At 38.4% G+C, this 26,859-nt stretch overlaps 1 protein-coding gene across 2 annotated transcripts; it reads left to right on the forward strand.

The window, feature by feature from the left end:
- The first annotated feature begins 966 nt into the window (after positions 1 to 966).
- On the forward strand, positions 967 to 26,183 carry LOC137293799 (F-box only protein 44-like). Of its 2 annotated transcripts, none has more exons than XM_067824544.1 (7): positions 967 to 1,086; positions 1,977 to 2,046; positions 5,298 to 5,610; positions 6,681 to 6,785; positions 7,708 to 7,846; positions 16,206 to 16,338; positions 24,504 to 26,183. In XM_067824544.1, the coding sequence occupies exons 3-7, from the start codon at positions 5,310 to 5,312 to the stop codon at positions 24,648 to 24,650; spliced, it is 825 nt and encodes a 274-aa protein (XP_067680645.1). In that variant the 5' UTR covers positions 967 to 1,086; positions 1,977 to 2,046; positions 5,298 to 5,309; the 3' UTR covers positions 24,651 to 26,183. The 2 variants fall into 2 exon arrangements, with proteins under 2 accessions (XP_067680645.1, XP_067680647.1); XM_067824546.1 differs by having other exon boundaries at positions 979 to 1,086; positions 1,977 to 2,137.
- The last annotated feature ends 676 nt before the right edge of the window (positions 26,184 to 26,859 follow it).

Here is a 26,859-nt window from a genome sequence, read left to right on the forward strand (position 1 = left end):
AGATTTTGTGATTTTGCAGATGGGTAATGTCTTTTTGTACCCTCAAGTTGACTTGATATACATTGCCATACGTGTACGCTTGGTAAGTATGGATTATTGCCTTTGTTTATATTAAGTATTATGGTCATTGTTTTTATTTCAAATCTCCGTCTTTCTGCACACTGTGATTCACAGCTGCAGAAAGGTCAACCATAGAAGGGCAATATCCACACCTAACACCCTCATCCATGTTGTTAAGTCTGAAACTGATCGAAAATATACTTTGTTTCATCGAAACACCCACTTATTTCATACTTTCGATAAACTTTAAGAAAAAGTGTACAGAGTTCAGGTCAAAGGGCATATGACTTATTACAGCGGTAACAGAATAAGCATTAATTCACATGGAGGATTGTGCATAGAGCTCAAGCCTTAAAAGGACCTGCAAGTACTACACCACAAGCTGGCACATACGAAGCAAGTATTAAACCACTTCATTTCCTTGATACTGCCAGAACTGGAACTCATGGACATCGCACTGCGATCAGGGGCTTTTCGAGGAGTTTCCTCTCCCTCTGTAAATAGTCTCCCCGACCCCGATACAATGCATCATTTAGTGACCTGTTTTATGTCTTCTTGAAAGATTAAACGAAATTACTTCTCATTTAGAAAATATCAAGTAAGTGACTTCATTCGTAGTGTGTCCTAAAAGTGCAAAGTTATTGACAATTGCCCAACAATTGTTTTGTATTTCATAAATTGTCAGTCCTTCCCATTTTACTTTCATTTTCGCAAACAAACAATTTGCTTTACTTCCGATCTTTCCTGAACCGCGCCCAGCTTCTTCTTTAATGCTAATAATAGCTCCAACGTTACTGCCCCTCGCATGGCAGATGCTCAAACTCAATGCACGGTGCAAAGTACTGCAATGTTCTTTACCATAACCGAATTCTTGCAACACTGCATGGAGCTATCCAAATGTTCAGTGACACAGACGATGAGAGCGGTTGTACGAGGTTCTTTACAGAAGGGGAAGTGGCGATTGAGAAAACGGAGGAGCGAAGGGAAGTTAATTATCAGTAATCAGCGCTTGGAATCATTTGTAGGGTGAGTCTGGTATTTAAAATAATAAATATTTAAGCACGCATTAAGATGCCGAAGTCAGCATGACCTGTCATTTCGTTGCTATGAGTCGGCCCACTGGTGAAATAACTTGTCAAGACAAGAAGGAAAATCACTTCCGCATCTCCGGCGTTTTTGTCAGTGATGTTTCGATGCGTAACATTTGGTTTCAGTGAAGGTCGGCATAGATTTTGGGAAAAGTTACAGAGGTGATAACGAAATTTGATTTCACACGAAATGCACTATCGCTTGAAACGCTTAATTATTACGTACATATATTGCACAATTTACTTACTAAAATTATCAGAAACAGTGCCAGGCGTCTAAATGTCTGCATATGTAGACCAAAACTGTGGAACACAAGGTTGTTGCTTCTTCTGTCGAGGATCTGAAATATGGGGCTGGAAACGTATCCAGTATAGGTGACATGTCAGGTAAACATGTCCATTGTCAGTTGTATCCCAATCTGAACAATGAGATTAATGTTCAGTTAAATTAATGAATTACAAATGTAATTAACTATTCTTCACCATCGACAAATGGAGAAAAGCAAACACTGCAACTGCAGATCATTTCTCTTCCCAGTGTGACAGGATGAAATATTTCTAAATATTCTGTGTTTTTATTCTTTAGTTTTAACTGAATTAAATATTCAGTTTAGCATATTTTCAAACATCATATACTTCACTCTTCAGTTTCTCTAACCCTTTTCTCTCAGCTTACAATCACCCTGAGCACTGCCACATGGTAGCCAGCCCCTTAGCAATGATCATATTCTGTAAATGTTTATATATATATACTGATTATGTTAATGACTGATATTATCTATCGGCATATGTTTATGTTTTGTCTAAGGGATGTTTTATTTGTTTCAGGTTTTTTTACATGAATCATCAATAATAAAGGCCATACTGCAAACACCAGTTTTGGTTTCACCAACACCAGGTACACTCCTCTGTAGCTGTTTTTCCATACCTGTTATCCACCGCCACATGTTTAGAGCAAAGCGGGGAAGGCTCCATCCGTCTGTCCATCTGTATGTACATACGAATTAAAACATCTTAAAGGACGCATGCAACTCATAACACAAATTTGCAGGTCTGATACCTTTTGGTGTGGACTTACAGTAACAAATTATCAAAAGTGCAAATGAAAGTTTGCAAGATGAAAATAATGCGATGAAAAAACCCGCAAAATCAGCATTCAAATGATTCACAAATTTCTCCCCAGTGCTGCAGATGTGCTCAGCCCTGATTAGGTTCGTGCAGCTTGAACCGGTAAGGCGCCTGGTAAAAACACAGCAAGCGATCGCTGTGGTCGAAGTTTGAGAGCAAGAAATGTTTCTAGTGATTACAATTATCTTTGATCTGCAGTAAAAAAAATATACAGGTCCCATACTTGGTTGCATATGTACAAACCAAGTTTTCAAGAAAGTGTAGCTTTAGAAATACTAATTTAATTGTCAATAATTGCTCAGCTTGAAAACTGAAATGGCCATCAACAGTAGTGATGATACCTTGTTTTTCAACTCTATTCAGTTCAGTCTTTAGGTTATGTGTAAGAGCTTGAGGAATTCAACGTAGTGGTTGTTTCGCTGGTGTGACATTTGAATCAATTTCTAACTTCTGGGCACTTTCCAGGTTATTAACTTCTCCACAGAAGATTTCTGGGTATTTCCAAAAGATTTTTCTATTGAGAGTCCCTTTGGAGAGGATGCTGCAGTAGATGCAGGTGCCTGGTTCTCATTAGTAGGTGCAGTGGCTTTATATATACTCATGGAAAAATTTAAGGGAACGCATGTGATAGCTGTGACTTTTAATCTTTGAATCAGTAAGAGAAAAGTTCATACAGATGAAAAGGCTTATGTCAAGTGATGAAAATCAATACCTGATGTGTCTCCCATGTCTATGGAGAACTGCTTGGCATCATCGTGGCTTGATGCGAATGAGTGTACGGATGGTACCAATCGGAATTCTACACCATTCTTCCTGTAGAGCCACGAAAAGTTCATCCAAATTGTTGGGTTGAACATTTCTGTCCCGAACATTGCGGCCAAGAACATTCCAAAGATGCTCGATGGGGTTAAGGTCAGGACTTTTAGCCAGCCATTGCAACTCACGGACACCTGCAGCCCTCAGTCTGTCCCGACAAACATGAGCGATGTGAGGGCAGCCATTGTCATGCTGTAACTCGAACATTCGACCTGCTGTACGCGCAAAGGGGATCACTATCAGGTTCAAGATCTTGTCATGATATCATACACCTGTTATCCTGCCATCAACACACACAAGATCTGTTTTGTGGTTAAAGGTAAACCCGCCCCACACCATAACAGATCCCCCTCCATAACGATCATGGTGTTTGACGGTGCAGGCACTGTGACATTCCCCAATGCGTCTCCAAACTCAAATTCGACCGTTATTATGGACAAATGTGTACCTGCTCTCATCACTAAACATGGTGTTTCTCCATTGACGTATTTCTCCATTGACGTTCTTCTTCCATGGTTCCGTGCCCACTGCAGTCTCAAGTGCTTGTATTGCTCAGTCATGTTGATTCCAGCCAATGGACGGCGGATTTTTAGACCAGCCGATTTAAGACGATTACGCACTGTACGTGAACAAATTCTGACGTTTGTTCTTCGTCTGAATTCCGTATTGATTTTGGAGGAGGATTTGAACCTGTCTTGCAGAGCAATAAGGCGTAGGGTCCGGTCATCCAGTGGGGTGGTTTTCTTTTTCCGTCCCCGACCACACCTCATTTTGACGTCACCAGTCACTCTATAGAGATTCCAAAGTCTGGATATCATGCTAACAGACTTGTGAAAAGTTGTTGCAACCTGTCGTATTAATAAGTTTCCACCATTAACCATGCCAATTGCCTCCCATTTCTGTGCCAAAGTTAAGTACTGTCTCTCCATGTTAACAATGTTTTTAACCGTTGTGTTTGACAGTGCACATACATGTAACGTGTCAATCTAAGTGCACATAACTTCAGGCGCATGTAGTGCACGTGCATGGAAAGCATTATGGTGAGTTTGAGTTAAATGCTCTTCACCAAATGATAATACACGGCGCTGAAGTTAGTAAACAGAAATTTTGAATTGCCGTAAGAAACATGCATTCCCTTAAATTTTTGCCATGAGTATATTTTACTTAATGCGTCGAGCATGATTTCTACTGTCATACCACATGCCGAAATGTTGCATCATATACGATAAAAGGAGTCATACTTTCTGATTACTCACCATATTTCTGAAATATGACAGATCATCTCCACACACAGCTGTAGTAAGCCCTCGGCAAATAAACCAACCAATCAAAGACTGTTACACTTAAGTGCTCACCCACCCTCTCAGACTGGGTTCGGTCTCCCAGGTGCTTTGCACTTTTGATTAGGAATTTCATTTCAAGATCACAAGGGGACTTGAACGTTTTACCCTTGGCTACGAGATATTTCACCATTCACTGGATCTTCTGCATCATTTTCAACATCAACCTTTATCTAGGGAAGGTGCAAGGCCAAGTCAATTTTGGTGATTTCACTTAATTTTCAGTGTCACGGTGACACCTTCAAAATTTTATCATGTTAAGCTGCCTGTTCAGCTTGTCAGAGAGATACCTCAAAAACTGTTCACTGGATTTCTTTATATTTGACACCAAGCTTTGCCTAGGAAAGGCGCAAGGCCAGGTTGATTTTGGTGACCTTCACATAATTTTCAATGTCACTAGTTGACTGGTCATGTTTTTATTAACATTTAACTTCATCTTAAACTATGAACTTCACTTTCATTAATTTTTAAGTGTGATTGGATCGTTTGTGGTGGGGGATTACGTAATTTTGATGACAATGGTTGTTTTAATGTCAGTGCACGAAAAGAATTAATATCTGTCAGCTATAAACTTCATACATCCTCCAAAGAAGAAGGCTTTCTCTGACAGAAGTTACAACCTCTTTCGTCATGTGGACAAAACATGCATTACTAGATCTGATTATCCAAGGTTTGGATCTTGTGGCCACTTTGCTGTCAAATTCATATGGGGGTGTATTAAATCAACTGACATCCATTTGGATATTTTCAGCTGGTTCATATGGTCTACAGGTTTCTCCTTGTTCATGTAATGTATGTTTATCATTAATATAATACATTGGGAAAGGAACATGACTTGATTTCAATGCATGTTTACTTTTTCCAGATTTTGAGGAAGATGGGGTCCAAATACAGTTCAAGGACACTGAGTAACACATGCCAGAGTTCCGTGTTACATGAGATCCCAGAAGACCTCATTATAGTCATACTCATCCATGTTCCAGCCCAAGATGTTGTACAGAACTGTGTGCTGGTGTGTCATCACTTCAGAGACATTATCTCCAGACCCACACTTTGGAAGAGAAAGTGTGAATTGGAAAAAAAACATATTCCTGGTTTTGTGAAACCAGAAGATTTCAAACTTATTTTTTTCTTTAACCCCTACTCAAGAAATTTAATCAAGAACCCATGTGCACTAGGTAAGGTCATATTTATGTGTTATGAATTATAAATGTATCTCTCATGTTGAGTCTGACCCTGCTGGTACATGAATTTAAACGGAAAAAATGTGCAGATCAACCCCTACTGGTTGTAAGCCAAGGAAATTTAAGATTTTGTGGTTGCAAAATAAGAGCATAGTTTATCATGGTAATAGTGTGCTTAGTTCCTGAATATTATTAATTGTTGGTTGTGATATCAACTTCTGTTTTGTCTCATCTAGACACTATTTACAGTGTTCGCAGCTATGTATGGAATACTTCAAATTAAGCAATGTTCTTAAACATGTTACAGGTCACATGCAACCGAATAATCAAAAATAATTAAAACACAGTTATCGCTTATTCATGATATATAAAATACTTTGATGATTAAGAAAAAACAAATGAACAAAATTATAAGCATATAATTGCAAATCAAAAGTGCAATAGTTCATACTTGGGTTTACCTCCCTCGAAGCCTCCATGATATTGAACCCAGTCAGAGCCGGTGGGTGTGCACTCAAGTGTAACAAACCCTTTTCATTGACCACTGGTTCATTTACCGATACGCTTGGCCGGCTCTTTGTTTATGGCTTAAAAGCCTGATAGGTGTTAATTTCAAATTGTATGTTGTCAGTGATTGAAGTTGTGCATTGTATATTGTGATTAGCAGACAGGCAGGTAAACATATGGGTGTCAATAAACCAGACATTGAGTTTTCTGTGTGTCAGAGGCTGCTTATCACAATCAACATTTTTCTTTTTTTTTTTATGTGAGGAGTAGATTATTTGCTTGTTTGTGTACACAACCAAGATTAGACTACTGCTCACGACCTCATACTCCAGACAGGCATACTTTTTCAAGCTCTGCGAACCTATTCACTGTGCATGCGTTATGAGTTATGAGTTATAAGTTGTGTTTTACGTTGGATGTGACCTTTAAAGTCATGATGGTGGTTGTTTGTCCTTGCATTCTCCATCATTTCTGGTATCAGCAATTAGTGTCTTTTATTGGTTTGGCAAATGAAATCATGTTGAAAAGTATTTTGATAACATTTTCTTTTACTAAAGAGGGATTACAGCATTGGAAAGTAATACAAAATGGAGGTGATCGCTTTCAAGTGCAGAAAGAGAAGCATGGATCTCAAGATGTAACGCAGACAGATATGATTCAAGGTAAAGTTTCTTCAGTGAGAGTTTCATTCTGTTATTGATCATTTGTTCATTACTACCAATCAATCACTGAAAATAATTGCTTAGCGTTGTTTATCACATTTTCCTGTAATGTTCTTTAATGTGGAAGGGTTTAGGGTTTTTTTTATAACTGCCCAAAATCCATTTTTGAGAGCCGCACAGGAGAGACAGAAAACATCTCTTCATATATTAACACAGCCCTGAACAAGCACAACACTAGTATTCTGCACTGCTTTCCTCTATGGTAGTTGCAACCATCACAACGGTGAAATTGGTGCTTTGTTGACCAGCTTAGCGCCATGGACCGTCAACAGAACTTGTGGCCTCTGGTTGCAGAATGAATTCCCATAACTTGTTAACCAGCAAACCGCCAGGGGCCTTGGGCCTTGGGTCTTGGGTCTTGATCAAGACTATCATTTCAAAGCAGTCTGGAGAGAAGAGTCATGTCAAACCCAAACTGATGTCATCACATTCAGAAGTGATGCCACAAACAACGGAAATGAAATAAGGAAAGTGAAGGCTCTTAGCCCAAGTATAATCAAAAGTTCCAGTCACATTGTATCTTATAAAGGAGACAAAAATTCACTCCAACATCTGTGATTGAAAGAAACTAGGCCCACCCAAAACTAAGTCAACGTTCCTGGCATTGGAACTATGAAAAAAAACACCCAATACAGAATCCAGAACGGACCCAATTAACCCACAGAACTTGGAAAATTGAGGACCCCACACAAAGTCATAATTTTAAAGAAAGGTTCCTACAATACACAGGAGAGGATTAAAATATGTTACTTTAGGATTATAGGCATGGGCTCTACTCAGACTTAGAGTAAACTCTGTATTTGTGTGAAGGTAACATGTAAGTTTAATCATATCTGGTTTATTCTTTCGTTTCATGTTCCAGATTGGTCAGGCCTGGTTATAAAGAAGTGGGCCACGTCTTACGGGGCTTGTGAGAAGTCACAGATGATTGACTTGAGGGAGGAGGGTGTGCTAGCTGAAGTGTTGGACAACATCAAACCACCAATCTACATCTCCGAGTGGTAGGTTCAGTGAAAAAGGAAAACATTTTCTGGATTTCATTTTAGATTAATGGACCCTAGCTAAAATCAGAGCATGCAGAGGGTAGGTAGACTATAAATCGTCCTGATGGACAGGAATATTCATCCTAAAATACACACACAAAAATATCTAATGCAAATAATTAATTACAATTTCAGAAATATAAATACTTATTAACTGTTGATTTGTTAGAATCTTTCAGTAATCAAAATTATTTCATAATTACTCGGAAGACACATTAGAAATGTAAGTAAGATCCCTTTGGCTCTGATCAGAGAATTTTGTTCTGGCTAAATATAGATACAGATGTCAGTTCAGACAGTCAGCTCATTGCTGCCCAGAGGGGCAGTGTAATTGAAAGGCTGTCTTGATCCATTCCAGGCACACTTGTGGTGGTTCGGATTCATTTTTCAGTGTTACAAGAAGAACTGAGAAAAAGTAATTTAGATAATTATCTTAATGCCCTGGAAGGTTCCAGAAGCTAGAACTCTGCCGTAGGTTTGTGATGCCTAGCTACCTGCATACACCGGGCTACAGTTTGAGTGACATGACATGACATGACATTGAGGTTAGAACTTCAGATACTATCATTATTGTTCAGCCTTTTCATTTCCTGAATTTAGAGTGAAATAGCTGCATGAAACAAGGTTTTATCAATCTAGCTGTATATAGCGTGTGATGTCATCATGGTACGTGACATATCAGTAATGATAAATAACATTTTGAACTCATCAGGCCTATTTTATTGTGAAAGCTATTTAACATTACATTTAATCTACACTTTTGTGAAAAAATGTGTTATTTGAACTTTGATAGTGTTTCAGCGGTAAACAATAGCATTCATTCTCCAAGAGATACATATAGCTCATGACCTCTGCTATATTCTTGGAAAGGGTCATATATGAAATGCAGATATTGCAGCAAGTATTTGATGGATGGGGGTCAGACAGATTCCAAATGATTCCTGAGTTTCATGTTAATTTCTTCTGGATAATACTTACGAAGATTTGAATGATCCTGCTGGCTTAAAGGTCACATGCAACCAAAAAATCAAACATAATTAAAACACATTTATCACTTATTCATGACATATAATATACATTGCTCCTTTTAAAAAAACAAATAAACAAAATTATAAGCGTACAATCACGATTCAAAAGTGCAATATTTTGTACTTGGGCTTACTTCCCCTGAAACGAAGCTCTCGGGAGACCGAACCCAGTCATAGCGGGTGGATATGCACTCAAATGTAATGACGGCTTCCGATTGGCTGTTTCATTTGCTGATCTGCTGAGGGTTCATTGTGTGTACAGAAAGATGATCTGTCTGATGGGCATTTTAGAAGTATAGCCAGTCACAAGAAAGTAAGATTCTTTATGGATAACAACTTCTTTTTGTGTACTTGATGCGTCGTTTCAGCATGGATTCATATACTGTTGTCAAACAAAATTATATACACGAAAAAGAAGTCGTTATCCATGAAGAATATATATAGAGATGTTGGGTTTGGAAAAACATGTTCTCTGAATTTGCGCTCGATTTAATAAAAAATCATGTCAGTAGAGATAGTAAACTACTGCGTGGCTGGAATCTGTCATTCGTCCAAGTACAAAGCAGGACTTGAAACTGACAAGAGTTTGCCCCAGTTTCCGTCAGATCCAGTCATCTGAAAAAAATGAATGTTGTTTGTTTTCAACCCACAGACGTAAAACATGTCATGTGTATCACACATGCCTAATTACATAATGTGGCAGACACGGGACTCGGGTGCACGAGTCATAAGTCGACTTATTTTCTTTATGTCGTATAGTCTGATAGGTGTTAAGTTCAAATTGCACGTGTTCAGTGATTGAAGCTGTGTATTGCATGTAGGCAGACATATAGGTGTGAATAAACCAGACACTGAGCTTTCTCTGTGACAGAGACTGCTTATCACAATCAACTAGTTGTTTTACGTAACGAGTAGATTATTTACTTTTTTGTGTACACAACCAAGATTAGACTACTGCTCACGACCTCAGACGCTGGGCATGCATACTGTTTCAAGCTCCGCGAACCTATTTACTGCGCATGCATTATGGACGCAGCGCAGCACAGCTGTTGAAACCAGTTTTCCCCCCAGCGCTGGGGGGAATTTCGTGAAACGTTTGAACTCTTTTTTTTCATCGTGTTTTTTTTCAACTTTATAGGTTGAATTGGTATTTTTATGATTTGTTTCGGTAAGTGCATACCGAAAGGTACCAGAATCTGCAAAGTTATGTTTTACGTTGCATGTGACCTTTAAGAAACATAAACACGACACTGATGTCTGGCTGTCGATTCACATATGCAAATCACCTCTAGGAGGTGTGCCTCATGCTGAAAACTGTAAATACCATGAATGCCGCAATACAACAAGGTCTAAGTATACTAAAGTACATGTTGTGATGTTTTGAAATGTTTTATAAATAATATAATATGACTGAAATATTTGCCTGTGATACATGGTGACTCCCAAAATTAGATGTCTAAGGCATTCCTGGAAAAAAATCATGTGAAAGACTTTTTGTCCAGCCTCATATAAGAATGTTGAGTTTTGATTTGTTTATGTGACTCTAATAAACTACCATGAACACTTGTCACGATCTGCGAGCTGGGAGTACAAAAGTCATGTTATCCCGCCACGCCTCAGTGACCACCCAAAGTGAGAAAAGTGCATGGCTAAGCCTTTATTCATGTGCGCTGCATTGGGGGCAATCGATCAGCTGGTGTCAACATGGCAGCAAGGAAACGTTTTGCCTCAACAACTGAATGAGTGGATTCAATGTGTATTGTTTTCTTCTGATTTTTTTCTACCAACTTCTTTTACATTTAACTGCTTAAACCATACAGTGTGTTCAGGTGTTTATTCCTTTAAAGGGACACTGATGCGGAGCAATTTCCGTGGACTGGTTGTTATCTATACATGCCGGGGAATATAGTCGACGCCTCGTCCATCCGTCCGTCCCTCCGTAATCATTTTGTTTCCGGAGCATAACTCAGAAACCGTTCAATATTTTTAGACCAAACTTGATAGATATAGTTGTGTCGTATGCTATTTACAGAGTTTTGGCATGTTTATTCTTTTTGTTTTTCCATGGAACATTTTGGTCTTATGGTGGGGTGGGCTTTGTTTCCGGAGCAGAACTCAAAATCCGTTCAATATTTTTCTGCAAAACATGGTAGATATACCAATCAGAAGCTAAAATGGTGCCTTTTGCTATTTACAGGTTTTGTGATTTCTTAGTTTCTCGGTTTCCATGGAAACGATTTGGACTTCGTCTCAAAAGTGAGAGGTGTGTTTCGTTTCTGGAGCACATCTCAAAACGTTCCTAATATCTGTCAGCAAAACATGGTAGATAGATGCGGCAGACCGCAACGTGGTGCCTTTTGCTATGTACAGGTTTTTGTGATTTATAATTTTCAGGGTTTCCATGGAAACGTTTCGGACTTAGTCTGAAAATGGAGGGATGGGCTTCGTTTCCGGAGCACAACTCAAAAACTTCTTAATATCTTTCTGCAAAATTTGGCAGAAATGTAGGGGAGACCCTAAAGTGGTGCCATTTGCTATTTACAGATATTTACTGATTTATCATTTTCCCAGTTTCCATGGAAATGATTCTGACTTAGTCTGAAAATGGAGGGAAGGGCTTTGTTTCCGTAGCACAACTGGAAAACTATTCAATATCTTACAGCAAAACTTGGCAGATACTTGAGGCAGACCACAAAGCATCACTTACATGCACATATTACATAACATACAATACATTTGCCACTACAGACCTTAATTTATAATGTTGAGCATTTACTCTGGACAGGTGAAATGCCAAATGGGAACCTTTGTCGAGAAATCTGAATGGTGTAACCCCACTAATTATGCTTGTTACAAATTCATTAACTGACCATCAAGTGAATGATGACAAATAACATGTGTAAGTTTATATCATCAAACACGAGCTACAGCAAGGAAGGTGTAATCTCTGTGTCGCATGCAGCCTGAAAACCCTTATGGGCTGAAACTGTTTTGAGGATACCAACGGAACTTCGTTGTTGCATAAGAAATACACATAGGCATTTGCTGTGTACTTGGGTAAATAGGTGTAATCAGTTTTTTTCAATGTAAGAAAATTTTCAGACTTCTCTCCCAATGGCAAAGTCGTTGTTTTTAGTTTATGATTTCAGATAAAACAACTGTGTGTTTTTATTATCATAGATAATAAACCAGGGCAGCTACCAAAATTTACGTATGATGTTTGCTATGACAGCTGGGCCAACCCTCAAAACTATCTAAATATAAAGCTTTGCAATCTCTCGGACTTATAAGGTTCAAGATAGTGTGTGTCTTGAATTTCAAGATGTAAATACAAAAATAATGATAAATGTACAAGAAGAAGTTGGGACCTGAGATTAGGATTAGGTTCAAGATATGAAAACGATTCGAGATTCATGAGTTTGAGATCCAGTTAGTTTACTGTATATCCAATGCAGTGAACACTCAACAGACACAACAGATTTAAAGAGGACAGTATTTTTTTGTCACAATGAAAGTATCAAGAAATCTCACAATGAAAACCTGTATTCACATAACTTGGTGACTCAGGTGAAAAGATGAACAAGGTCAACATTATTGGCAAACAGCAATATTTCTCATTAACTCTGATTTTTTTCAAATGGAATGATGAAGGCAGAGTCTGTCGATATATAAGAGTCTGCCAGTCCATCCATCAGTTGCGAGTGAAATACTCTCAGCACAGGAGAGGTCATACCTGACCTCAGTCTTAACAGTTTCGTACAACACGGACAAGGCTGAATCTAAGAATATTGTCATAAGGGGATGGTAAGATAGTTCCAAAACTCTCAACATGTTCCCAAACACATCAGTTTTGGCTGCATGGTCGCAAATCTTTCACAATAAATGCAAGAATGGCTGTATTGTCTCATGCTCGTTTTGATGAGGTAGTGCAGAGTAGTGTAGTCATTTAGCACTGTCAGGGTTGTTTGTCTCTTAGGCTTTCCCTTATTTTGGGCATTCGCATCATGACACTGCCTCTGTTGCACATGATCAGTCAAATTGGTTATATTTCCATACTACTTCCTATCGATAAAGTACTGTCAGGGGACTCACAATGGCGTTCAGTCCATAGTTCAATGCATCCTTACTCCCTTGCATTATATGGCCTATTAGTCATGTCCAATGTTATAGTTTTACACAACATTATAATATTGAAAGAAAGGTTGTTACATTTTTGTGCACCTGAAATTTTATCAGCTGTGTGGCCTAGTTGATGCGTATCTGTGTGTCCTTGAAGGATCTCCATGATGTCATGTAGTCCAGTGTAGTCCAGACTGGATTAGACTGCCATCATATCAGTAGATGGTGTCTTGACTGATGCATGACAGTCGAACATGGCACACTATATTTTACCATTTTTTCAACAACTAATATATGTCGTATAGTTGTAATTTTAGGATTCAGAAAATCCCATTACATTGGTGATCTTGTGAGGTGTTAGGAACTTCTTAAAGGTCACATATACTCTAATAGGGTACAAATGCAAAATCACTTGCTGACATCGTTATAAATGAAACCCTGTCATTAAAACTACTCATTTCGATCTTTAATTACCTTAAATCGACCTTTTTGTCAACAGTGCACTATTCTCAGCTGCAAACGAAATTTCAACCAAACAGAGCAGCGCGTCTCCGTAGCGCAATAGTGGATATAGAAATGAGGGTCTGTGCAGTATTCATCTACATTTCAGGGGGTAAACTATTTTGTTTACAGGTTTGTACAAACCTCAAAATCGCGAAAGCTGTTGTGAGAAATGAAAGCTATATGTTCTCACAATCTACTATCATTTAGTTTTGTCTCCTGCTTTGCCTAGTTTCTGAGTTACAACCCTTGTTTTCATAGACGATTCTGTCAAAATCACTTGGTGTTGCTAGGTTGTAATCCATGTTAGGTGGTATAAACCTACACGTTATTTGTCATCATTCACTTGATGCTCAGTTAATGAATTTATAACAGGTATAATTAGTGGTAACGCCACTTTGATTACCTGACAAAGGCCCCCATTTGGCATTTCTTGTATCTAGATCGATCAAAGGATTAACCGATAACACGCTGATTGATTAATTAGTTTTATGGGGATTTAAATGGGGGATTTGTCAAAAGGTAGTGTTTATGTATGTACATTTACTTATCTATACTGAATACACTCTGTCATGCCTGTGGCTATTTAAAACAACACCCTTCTTTCAAAGGATTAACTGCGAATACATTGATTGATTGCTCATTATCGGCTAACTAAATAACTTTTTAAAAAGAATGACGCACATTATGCAATTAGTTGCCATGTGTGCTATCTTGGGTAACCAATGAAACTATACAGCAATGTGAAAAACCTGAAACGATACATCACGTTTTCGTACATTAGACTGATAGGTTATGTTACAGGTTGTGTCATGCACACTCCTTTTGGTAATGATTCAAATACATATTTATGTAGTTTTGATTTTCTAACAAACCATACATAATCTCAATTCAAATGGATTTGACTTCACGATTTTCAAAAATGGCGGTGCCCTCTCTTGGGATGAGTGCTATTTAAGTTTGTTTTCACCGACTTACAAAAGGACAATTACTTTCTACTGGTAGTAAAATATGTATTTTATTGATGGACAATAGGAGTTTGCATGACATTGCTTATAACAATTTCACTCTTGGAAGTGAGGTGGAGGTCAATATAACATTGCTTGCAATATAAATGTCACTTCGACCCCCACCTTGCTTCCTTGGAAGAAGTCCTTATGTTAAAAGTTGTGTCATTCAAAATCCTTTTGGCCATGATTCAAATGCATATTTAACTACCAGTAAAAAGCAGTTTTGATTTTCTAACTTGATGAGAACAAATCATAATCTCAATAATTCTAACAGACTTTAGCCTGTGACTTCACGATTTTCAAAAATGGCGGGGCCCTGTTTGAGGATGAATGCTATTTAAGTTTGTTTTCACCGACTTACAAAATCAAAATTTCTTTCTGCTGGTAATAAAACATGTATTTTATTGATGGACATTAGGATTTTACATGACATTACTTATAAAATAACAATTTCACTCTTGGAATCAGTCAATATAAGGGGTCAATATAATATTACTCACAAATATATTGTCACTGCGACCACAACCTCGTTTCCGAGGAAGAAAGCGTTATATCCATGCAAAATCCATTTGGTCAGCAATGTGTAGTAAGCAGTCTTGATTTTATAAACTCGATGAATCTTGAACTCCATTTTCTATCTTGGAGGCATGTTAGGGGGCGAACCATCCGATTTAGTATATACCACAGGCTTCCACAAAGCTCACCTCGCACACACTAACAACCAATTTAAGCACAAACCATGGAGTCTGGTGGAAATCTATGCATAGTGACACCATCACCCGACCCCAAGGAACAACTGACGGCAACACAACAATTCGGCATGTCTTTGGTGACATCGAGAAATCAGCAAAATGACGAGCTTCCTACACATTTTCTATACATTTAACTAGAAATCGTTCCTTCTATGACGTCACTGTAGGGCTTACGTAACCTGTCTGCGGTTTCGTTTGCAGGCGAGAGAGAAGCAGACGGCTTTTTAGCAACTTTTAAGCGCTTGGTATCAATTAACCACAACGTGTCTTTTTTTAAAAATGGTGTTTCGTTTCTTACTAACCAAAAGTCTTTCATATGCTGTGATAAAAATAGTACCAAAAAACTGAGTTAAGTGGTCCTTTAATATTGTCTTTTTGATGGTTACATTGGTGATCTTGAGAGGATGGGTGTTAGGAACTTCTTAAGATTGTCTTTTTGATCGTGTTGTAGTCTTCACCAGCCGTTGAAGATCCATGCTTGCCATAAAAGGTGACTATGCTTGTATTTAGAGGTGACTAACAGACCGCCCGCTCCTGTTAGTCGCCTCTTATGACTATCATGGGTTATTGAAGATCAATTCCAACCCTTATCTTCATGGGTTAGTATTGAGACACACACTATATACACTACACAAATACCTTGAAGGGCGGAGATTTCGGTCTGAAATCCGAGTTACATGAAGTCAGAATTAGTTAGCCACTATGCAATGCTAATTTAGTTAATTTCTGCCGGGACCAACAATTCGGTCCAAATTATACAGAAAACCGAGTTACTTAGGGTCCGAGTAAGACAGTTTCCAATGTTATTCTATCAGTAAACACATGACACTAGTTTCATTACAGTTGTGACAAGTATCTGATTACTATGTCTTTGTGGAAGTAGGCCTTGGTTATCTCCTTATTAAAGGTATGCTGCCCGACGTGACTGTGCCTGTCACTATGAGTTGGAGGTGCGACTGCTGTCTGGGAGCAAGAAACAACTGGACAGATTCACTTTTGAGGATGATATCCCACAGTGGACTGGAGGAGAGTGGAAGAAGGTACTTCGACATTAAGCATGCATGCTGGCTGACTAAAATACTTTCAGCTTTTGTAACTTATCCTGCAGTGCTCCTTTAGCCATTTACTGTTTCTAGTTTGACAGAAAAAAGTTGTAAGAGGTTCAGCTGAAAAAGAAATCCTTCCAACCAGTAGTGAGACAAATCCTGTCACTGTCCACATGACCAGTTGTGAAGATGCTTTAACATTACTGCTCGTCACCTTGCAAACAGGCTGTCTAATAAAATTGAAAATGTTCTATGTTTTTATTCTTTTAAGAACTGGTAAGTGTTTTCATGTTTTATAACATATTTCTGCATAAGCATTCATGTTCAAGATAAAATTTTCATGTGTTTTGTTGTTTTAACCATCATTGTGGACTCCTACATGTTTCTTTGAGTTGTACTGAAATATTCTTTTGTATTGATTGAAATCTGTATTTCTTGCACTCCCTTAACCTTGAGGATGAAGACTTTTATGGATAGACAACTTCTTTCTTGCCTTGGATGCAACGTTTCAGTGTAGATTGTAACACTGTTATCAAGCAAAAGATACAAAACGTGCACAAGGAGAAATATATACATTATACAATAGAGGAGGTTGATGTATAGTGTGTTGACATGAGTCGTGTGATAAGAGATGATGAAGCCAGTGGTCAAGGGTGGATTATTCTTGATTAGGTTTGATTAGTTGATTGTAAGGGATGTAATAACCTTGATCCTCTGTTGGTTGTCGGACAGAGTCATTTGATAGTGATTGCCTCTGAGAGTTTCCTTGTCTTGTAATCTGACCAGTTGGTTTCTAGGATGCAGATGTATGGCATGGTTTGGGTGGACTTGGATGTGGTCAGAAATGGCTGATTTGGAGTCTTTTTTCCTGACAGATGTCTGATGTTCCTTGATTTGCAGGTTAGGGGCTGGGATGTTTCTCCTGTGTACGAGTCTTTGAATGTGGGAGACAATGCCTGAAGGTTCTTTGTTACTTGTTGCTGGTTGACTTGTAGGATATGCTGAATTGATGTGCCTCCCTGGAACATAACATCTATGTTGACTTCCTTCTTAAGTAGTCTGTGGATATGGTGGCTGATAGTACTGGCATGTGGTATTCTGATGATGAACTGGGCTGATTGTTGATGACTAAGATTTATGAAGACATGACAAAGGTGTTCTAACTTGACTCCAAGGGCTTTGGTTGTGGAGTTGATTTTCTGTGCTTTTCTGGCTATGGTGGCGATTATACCTCTCTACACTTGTAGTGGGTGATTAGATAGGAAGTGTAGATATTGATCTGTGTGGGTTGGTTTTTATCCCCCCGGCATGTAATGCGGGGGGATAGAGTCGACGCCTCGTCTGTCCGTCCGTCCGTCCATAATCATTTTGTTTCCGGAGCATAACTCAGAAACTGTTCAATATTTTTAGACCAAACTTGATAGATGTAATGATCTCAACCTATGGTTGTGCCTATTTGCTGTTTACAGAGTTTTGGCATTTTTATTTTTTTTTGTTTTTCCATGGAACATTTTGGTATTAGTCGAATGGTGGGGCAAGCTTTGTTTCTGGAGCAGAACTCAAAAACTGTTCAGTATTTTTCTGCAAAACTTGGTAGATATATCAATCAGAACCTAACGTGGTGCCTTTTGCTACTTACAGGTTTTTGAGATTTATTGTTTTCTTGGTCTCCATGGAAACATTTTGGACTTAGTCTCAAAAGTGAGAGGTGTGTTTCGTTTCTGGAGCAGAACTCAAAAATTTCTTAATATCTGTCAGTAAAACTTGGTAGATATGTGTGGCAGACCCCAAAGAGGTGCCTTTTCTGATTCATCATTTTCTTGGTTTCCATGGAAACATTTTGGACTTAGTCTGAAAATGGGGGTATACGCTTTGTTTCCGGAGCAGAACTCAAAAACCGTTTAATATTTTTCTGCAAAACTTGGTAAATATATGAGTCTGAACCAGTAGTCATGCCTTTTGCTATTTCCAGGTTTTAGTGATTTATCATTTTCTCAGTTTCCATGGAAACATTTTTGACTCTCGAAAGTGAGAGGTGTGTTTCGTTTCCGGGGCAGAACTCAAAAACATGTTAGTATCTGTCAGTGTTACTCGGTAGATATGTGTGGCAGACCCCAAAGTGGTGCCTTTTGCTATTTACAGGTTTTAATGATGTATTATTATTCCATGAACATGTTGCTGACTTCATTTCTGGAGCACTACTCTCGAAAACCATTTTATATGTTTCAAAAGACCTTGGCAGATACACAAGACAAATCTTGAAATGGTAATTTTTTCTGATTACAGATATATGGCATTTATATTTTTCATGAATTCCATGGAAACAATTCAGACTTGGTCAAAAACACAATAAGTAATTGTCGGATGATTTGTCCTTTCAAATATGCGGGGGCCGGGGGGATATGTCATCTTCTGATGTCTCTTGTTTATAGACACTTGTGTGGAGTTTGTTGTCGTTGTCTTTTTCTACTTGGACATCCCTGAAACGTCGAAGCCACTGCATACAAGAAGTTGTCTATCGATAAAAGTCTTCACCATAGGAACTTCTAAAAAGCCACTTAAAGAAGAAACCCGGACAACATGTGTTTGCAAGTGTGTTTTTTTGCAAGTGTTCTTTTCTTTTTGTTTTGTCTGTGCACCCGTTTGTGTGTGCAAATTTATTTTTTCAGGAGAAGAACATAAAAAACATTAAATATGTCTTCACCAAACTTTGCACAAAGATAGGCCATGTGATGAACTAGTGGCATTTGGTAGTTTTCATTGTTTTCCCACAGAGGTTACTCAAGTCACATCCTCCCACATATCCTCTGTTCTAATTTGGTCATATTCCCATTTCTTGTAAAATCCCCTAGCAGCAAAAACGCGCAACACAATTCATCTCCCTTCTTTCTGTCCCATCAGAACATGTTTTACATTGACTTAGATCCAATATGGCAGTCACCATGGAGTTAGTTGATGAAAGAAAATGTGAGGCCACAGATATCCCTCCTCTGTTGATGTGACAGACAAGACATTTCATGGCTGGCTTGTCAGTTGTCATCAAGGGTGATGGAGATGCCATTGATCCGTCATCACATGACCGTTCTGTTTGGAAGAAATGTTTGCACATCACGAAGGGAAAGAGGTTTTAATTTTCCTGAAGCGTATGGAAATTTCATAGACTTTGCAAATGATCACTTTTGAAACAACTTTGTTGATTTCACAACTAAATCTGATTGCAACCGATCACGAATCCTGAACACTTGCACCAGGAAAGGGCAGTATCAGAGAACAGAGATTGAGTAACCTCTGTGGGAAGAGAACAGGTAATTTGAGATTTCTATACAAAATATTTTGTGCATTTGTTATGGGCAGTAATTTGCCGTGACAAAGGTATAAGAAATCCCCTCAGAACCAGCAAAATATAACACAGAGCAACTCAAAAATATTCAATATTATGTATTGAGCAGACAAAGGGCAAGATACAATTGATTCACAATAGAGGTTTCTAGCACATTACAACTGAATCAAAGCTAAAGTAATGGGTAACAAATATAATATCAACTCACCAAAGTCTTGGTTTGAGAGTTAGAAATAGTTCCACTAAATCTTTCACAGCGAAGTTTCTTGAATGTAGGTCAGTGACGGTGAAGAATCAGACAGATGTAGACAGGCCAGATGATGACACATCTTCAATTTTACTCTGTATCCGAGTGTGTGCTGTCAACACAACAACCAGCATTTACATATACAGTCACTGATTCTTGAGCATTCCAGAAATGTGGCCCATAATAACTATGACTCCAAAATCTAAGCATTGTGACCCAATAATAACTATCACTTAATCAACAACAATAGAAATTACAGAAAATACACTCTCGTAACAATTTCCATGGCAACAACTTTGACTTCAACTGAAATTGGTCGTAGTCTTCTTTTCTGGAGCACAATTTTAAAACTTTTCAACATGTTTTCATCAGACTTGTCATGTACATAGGTCTGGTGGTTTGGTAGTTTTGAATTTCGGAATAAAATATTTCCTGCATTTCCATGGCATCAGGTTTCACTTAGACTGAAATTTGTGTTGGTGCTCTCTGCTGGAGCAGAATTTTAAAATCTTTCAATAGTAGTCTTCCACTTTGTGGGTATTCAAGAATTAAAGCTGTGGCAATATATTGTAGCATTGATAAACATGATACTTTATTAGACCTTAAAATTGCTAATTTTCATAAGAAATGGACGGCTATATCAAAATTTACACTGTTACTGGATATCAAAATATATGTTTTCAAAGAAAATAACTAAAGATAGGATATCATGATGTGCATCAAATCGTATCGTTCCAATATATCGCGATATGTATGTGAGTTTCCTGTATCGTCACACCTCTGTCAAGAACCTAATGGCATAAATCAAAAGCATCACTCTATTTCCAGTATCAACATTACTGAGGTCCATCACACGTGAAGGTCCTGGGGTAGAATAGGCCTTCAGCAACCGAGGCTTGCCATAAAAGGCGATGGTGCTTGTCTTGAGAGGCGACTAACAGGATCGGGTGGTCAGGCTTGCTGACTTGGTTGACACATGTCATAGGTTCCCAATTGCGCAGATTGATGCTCATGTTGTTGATCACTGGATTGTCTGGTCTGGACATGATTATTTACAGACCGCCGCCATATAGCTGGAATATTGCTGAGTGCGACATAAAACTAAACTCACTCACTCACTTGTGTAGTGCTGAACACCACAAGGACATGCTCTAAGCACATACAAGATGATTGACATTATTACCCCAGCCCAAACCATTCACTGCTGTTATTGTAGAATTGTCTGGGGTGGCAAGTATGAAGGAGCTCCTTAAGTGTTGTGGCAAGTTCTGCTGTAATCTCCAGAATTTAGCATCCAAAGACCTGATAATTCTGTCTTCAAGATAATCATCCCATCCTGTGACTGATGTATCAGTGAACGGGTTGTGATCTAGCAGAGGCATCCTCATTGGAGTCCCAGGAATGCGGTAGGGCATAATCCACCATGCAAGGCCTTTTTGAACACAAGATCTGTGGGCACTATGACAGTCAAGCTTGATCCAACCTTTAACGTATCTTAGATGCAGACAGCCTCTGGATATAAGATGTTGTATAGAAGTGACAGCTGCTTGTAGCAACATCCACTGACTGAGATAGAGAGAAACTGTTTTCTTGGGTGTGACCTCTTAGTAACGAACCTCTGAAACTTGGCCTCAACTGGTCTTGAATACTGCTCCAATACAGTCTAAGTAAACTTAGTCTCAGTGTACTTCGTTACACTCCACCACTGAGTCTAACAACACCTAGTGGAAGGTCGCGTCAGGTAACCTTTGAGCGACTTATAACTGTCCAATCAAACGTGAGACGGTTGATTTAACCAATTAGACAACAGCTACTATTTAGGGATCGGAGGGATTTTCAAAATATTCAGGTCACCAACACAGATCTCTCCACAAACAAAATACCGCATATTACACAGATATTTGCAGTAGATACGCTTTTGGGTTTCTGTTGACATGGTTACCATTAGCTAATATTTCCGCAAGATAACATCCTTGGATATTGCCAAAAACACTATTTTCAGTGATTGTTTACTCACCGTTGTCATGGCTGTACGTACGCCGTGTGCATCACCCGGAAGCTAGTGTACGCTAAATAGCATTCGGAATCGTTTGGGTACGAACCTTTTCAAGATAAAAAGTTCAAAAGGTATGTGCGAATGTGCACTTTCACGATTTGGTAAGCTGTGTTCTGATTGTTAAATCTCAAAGGTTACCTGACGCGACCTCCCATAAGGTTTTGTTAGACTCATTAGTTTAGTGTAACGAAAAGTACTGAGGATAAGTTTACTTAGACTGGCTCCAGTAAGTTTCTGACATTTCTTGTGTTGAAGTTCTGACTGTTCATTGGATGAACAAGGAATCCCAAATTCTCAAAGAAAGATCGCCGATATTGAGATTTGTGTAAACAGACGTCCACGTCAGTGTTTAGAGACAGTGTTCAAGGTAGTATTCATAGGAAGTAGAGCACTTTGGTTCTATAATGGCCCTTCACAGCAATAGAAACTATCATGAAGAGTTGTTTCTGGAAATCCAACACATTTTTCCCCGAAACATAGTGTTGGAAGACATAGAAGGTGAAAACATTTTTGGCTCCAAGTATCCTCTAGTAGGTCTCAAATCCATTGTGGCATTAACCTACCGACCTTGACTCACTTTTGGTGATTTCACAGCATTGACATAAGTCAGATTTTGCACAGTAGGGTAGCTATTTTCCTGTTGCTGTCTTCAGGAGGTGGTTCTCCTGTAAGCCCAGGGCACTTCAGACAGGAATGTTTCTCATGTTTCCAATCACATCAAGAAAGGCAGTTCCACCTGTTTGGACACATCTTTGAATGAAACATGGAGAATTCAATCTGAAGATGTACCTCCTACCATGCTGTTTGACTGAGATGCATGAAGAAGTAATGCAGGATAAGTTACAATTTTTTAGTGAAATATAAATATTTCATATATTTGTATACTTATTCTACATTACTACATTTAAGGGCCCACAGACTTGCATTCCCATTATGTGAGCTTGGGTCAGCTTCACAACTGGTTAGAACAGGTTTTTCTTCAGCTGGACCTCTGACAGCTCTTTTATCCTGTCAAATACAAGCAATATATGCCTAAGGAATAATGGTGGCTAAGTTAACAGATATAAACAATATTTAGATATTACTTGATCTGAAACAGATTAGCTGAGATATTACGACACGCCAAAAGAACAAAGAGAATGGCCATGGTTCTGAATCACAATGCATGGAGCTCCAGGTTGTGTATTTTAGTGCCCTTGGCCACTGAACCACTTGCAACTTCTTTGGCATTTTAGGAGTTAGAAGTATAACTTTGACATGTGTTATCATAATGGTGCAAGAATCTGTATTGACATGTCATTCTCACAAAACATAATTTGTTATCTATATTTGTCAGTAATAAACCTCCCATGACTGCCAGGATCAGACATGAGGAAAATTCATCATCTGAACTAAAGCATTTAAATGTCATGTTTTCTATAGTATTTTCATTGGTGTAATGCACGTTTTTGAAAATAATCTGCTTTCTAAGTGTAACACTGAAAATGATCAGTAAATAATTTTAGCCAATATTCTCATTCAGTCCATTTGTGTGTGTGTTGTGTGTGTGTGTGTGTGTGTGTGTGTGGGGGGGGGGGGGGGGGGGGTTTACAAATGCTACTCAGTGTATCATTGACTTACGAGGAATTTTAAATTCCATTCCATCATGCATGAGTTAATTGTCAAAGAAATTATTCTTGTGAGAACTGCTCAGCAGATTGCACTATCTTATTTACAGCAGTCGTGATTGTATTACCTCATTAGACATCTTAAAATAACCTTTGTTGTCTACAAATGAGTATATTAACATAAAGATCACCATACAGTGGAAACTGCCCAAACCGGCATGTGTCCAGTCTGGCAGATTGTCAACTACGTCATAAAATCTCATTCCTTAAATCATCAGCTCTACAATCTGGCGCATTTACTATACTGGATTATTTCTTCAGTCCCCATGAGAGCTGGTTTAGACAGCTTCCACTGTACTTTGACTAACAGTCACTGTGTTTGTTACTTAACAGTCAATGTTATGTTTTGTCTGCATGTTTTCATGAGTTTTGTACCCATGAAGGTTTGGGGTAGAATAGGTCTTCAGCGACACATGCTTGCCACAAAAGGTGACTATGCTTGTTGTAAGTGGCAGGTAATAAGATTGGGTGGTCAGGCTTGCTGACACATGTCATCATTCCCATTAGTGCAGATCGGTGCTCCTGTTGATCACTTGATTGTCTGGTCCAGACTTGTTATTTACAGGCCGCCACCATACAGCTGGAATATTGCTGAGTGCGGTGTGAAACTATTCCCACTCTGGAGTTTAGCTTTTTTTGATCATGGATTGGTTGATTTTGGTGATAAAATTATAAGCTACTGACTACACCACACCTAACTACACCATAGTTATTTTCCTAAGAAAGAAATAAACAAAACAAACAATACCAATATGTCATATTTTATCCTTCAGACAATATTTAAGAAAATGCAGGATAATTCTGTTAATAGGATATGTTGAAACTTATGATCACTGTTTTGATTTTCAGGTGGAGCATATGTTTCCCGACTATAAGACTGGCGTTAGATTTATTGAATTTCGCCATCTTGGTGTTGACAGGCAGTTTTGGGCGGGACATTATGGACCAAAGTTTACTCTCTCAACTGTGAAATTTACATTTGAAATGAATACATAGTGAAGTTCTTGAAAGACATTAGAAGCTGGATGAACATGAATACACATTTTATTAATAACTTCTTCTCCTAGTGTATACTCCATTGTTCTATAATCAATGGCTTCGTCAAACATTTTAGTACCGTCTATCTCACTACACTTATTCTGTACATTGTTATCTTTGTACATTAATCCTGTCTGATTAACAGAGATAACAATATAATCACATTTTCACATGTTTTATTCAAACATATATATTCACTCTTAGCATTACTCATTATTCACCTTTAGGAGCAAGAATTAGCTGTGAAACGTATAAAGAAGTTATTCATTAAACATGTCATGTATTCATGAATACAGTGTCGTCCGTTAGTTACCATAGTATAGTCTTGTTTGGCTCAAAAGCAGCCCAACGAATTGCAGTCCAAAAGGCAAACAATTAAACATAAAGTACTCAATGAAACACTGATGATAATCATATTATCATATTGACTGTGTGAGGTTTTTTTTGTGATTTTTTGTCTTAAAAATAAAAAAAGTTGTTTTACAAACAATTATTAAAATATTGACTGTTCACTGTTTGTTACAAGGGAGGAGCACAGAGAAAGGGAAACCAGGTAGAGAAGCATGTGCATAAGTGCCAATAAAGTTGTTTATTCATGAACCTTAGCTGTGTCGTCTCCATCCTTTCTGACACACCTGGCTGTCCCTTTCTCAGCACTCTTCACTCGAAGCAAATGGTGAACTGTGTTTTGATTCTAGTGGGTTTTCATGTTAGATTGCAATTCAAAAGTCAGACTACAACAGCAAGTATGACATGGTTATAATGGACTACCTGTCTGTATTTCAGCATGATTTATCTGCATGACTGAATGAGTTTTAAGCAGGGAAGTTGTTTTCATGGAAAATCTGTTACAGGTTGTTAAAGAAAGATGAAAGTGTTAGTTTCTTTTTGTTGACAATTTGTGTTAATGTTAGTTTTACTTGAATGGAATTATCATTGATTTGGTGTCACAAATCCTCTTGTGATAATCTCTGTTAGTATTTTATGAGGATTTGCCAGATGTTTGCCTTGTGTGATAATGTCGATGGTACTTTTGGACTGGTGTTATTCACTACATCTTAAGTTTACTTATGAGAAGCTCCACAGGCTAAAGATGTAGTGGGTGCTAACAAAGCGTCCCTACTGCTGTCTGAAGAGAAGTATTGCAATGTATCATCATGGATCTGTGGTTTGCCACTGTGGTTTCAACTCTTAAATCCTAGCAAACGAGGAATAAGCCTGCTATTAGCCATATTGCACAAGAGACTACTAACAATTGTTTTTTCAAGAACACAGGGATGGCAACAGGTGAAAGTGATTTCAGCTGAACATCAGCCATAGGCCCCACAGCAGGTCCTGGATTGATTACTTTGCATTCAAATCACGGATTCGTGTAAAACTGCCATCCCTGAGAAAAGAATAATAATTTTAGACAGAAAACAGGGAAGGGCACAGAGTAAACCAGTAATGTCTGCTGGGAGGAAAAGAATAAATTCATTTATCAGTACAAAATTGGGCATGTCTTGTGATAAATGAATGAATGGCTTGACAGAGGACAAGGACTTAATCCTGCCAAATGAATAAATGATCATTTTGATACATTTCCTGGAAACCCTTGAAGGTCCTGGGGTAGACTATGCCTTCGCAACCCATGGTTGACATAAAAGGTGACTATGCTTGTTGTAAGAGGTGACTAACGGGATCGGGTGGTCAGGCTCGCTGACTTGGTTGACACATCATCTGGTTCCAATTGCGCAGATCGAATCTCACGTTGTTGGTCACTGGATTGTCTGGTCCAGACTCGATTATTTACAGACCGACGCCATATAGCTGGAATATTGCTGAGTGCAGCGTAAAACTAAACACACCCATTTCCTGGATGCTTGAAAAGGATTGATGATATTCCGGTGAAAGTGCTGGGGCTAAATCACAGTGGCATGTCATGGTTTGAAACAGCATTAGAAAGACATATAGAGAATATCAGATATTCACTACTTTTTAAAAATAATTACAAAGCAAATATGTACTATATTTTATTGCCATATTTACATGTTTATTTACATCATTAGACACACGAGCAACTTTGTTCATTTGTATGTGATTCACCCTTACATGTTATTGAGCATACAACACACTACAGTATATATCAAACTGTTAATATTCAGTTACAAAACAGGACGATATTGGT

This window comes from Haliotis asinina, chromosome 8 (genome assembly GCF_037392515.1).
Source record: "Haliotis asinina isolate JCU_RB_2024 chromosome 8, JCU_Hal_asi_v2, whole genome shotgun sequence".
Classification (NCBI taxonomy): Eukaryota; Metazoa; Mollusca; class Gastropoda; order Lepetellida; family Haliotidae; genus Haliotis; species Haliotis asinina.

Bases quoted from the DNA above. Each gene is read 5' to 3' on its own strand.
- LOC137293799 (XM_067824544.1), top strand. From the start codon at position 5,310: ATGGGGTCCAAATACAGTTCAAGGACACTGAGTAACACATGCCAGAGT. The intron at 7,847-16,205 runs GTAGGTTCAGTG...TCCTTATTAAAG, and splicing joins CCAATCTACATCTCCGAGTG to GTATGCTGCCCGACGTGACT. The intron at 16,339-24,503 runs GTACTTCGACAT...TTTGATTTTCAG, and splicing joins CTGGAGGAGAGTGGAAGAAG to GTGGAGCATATGTTTCCCGA.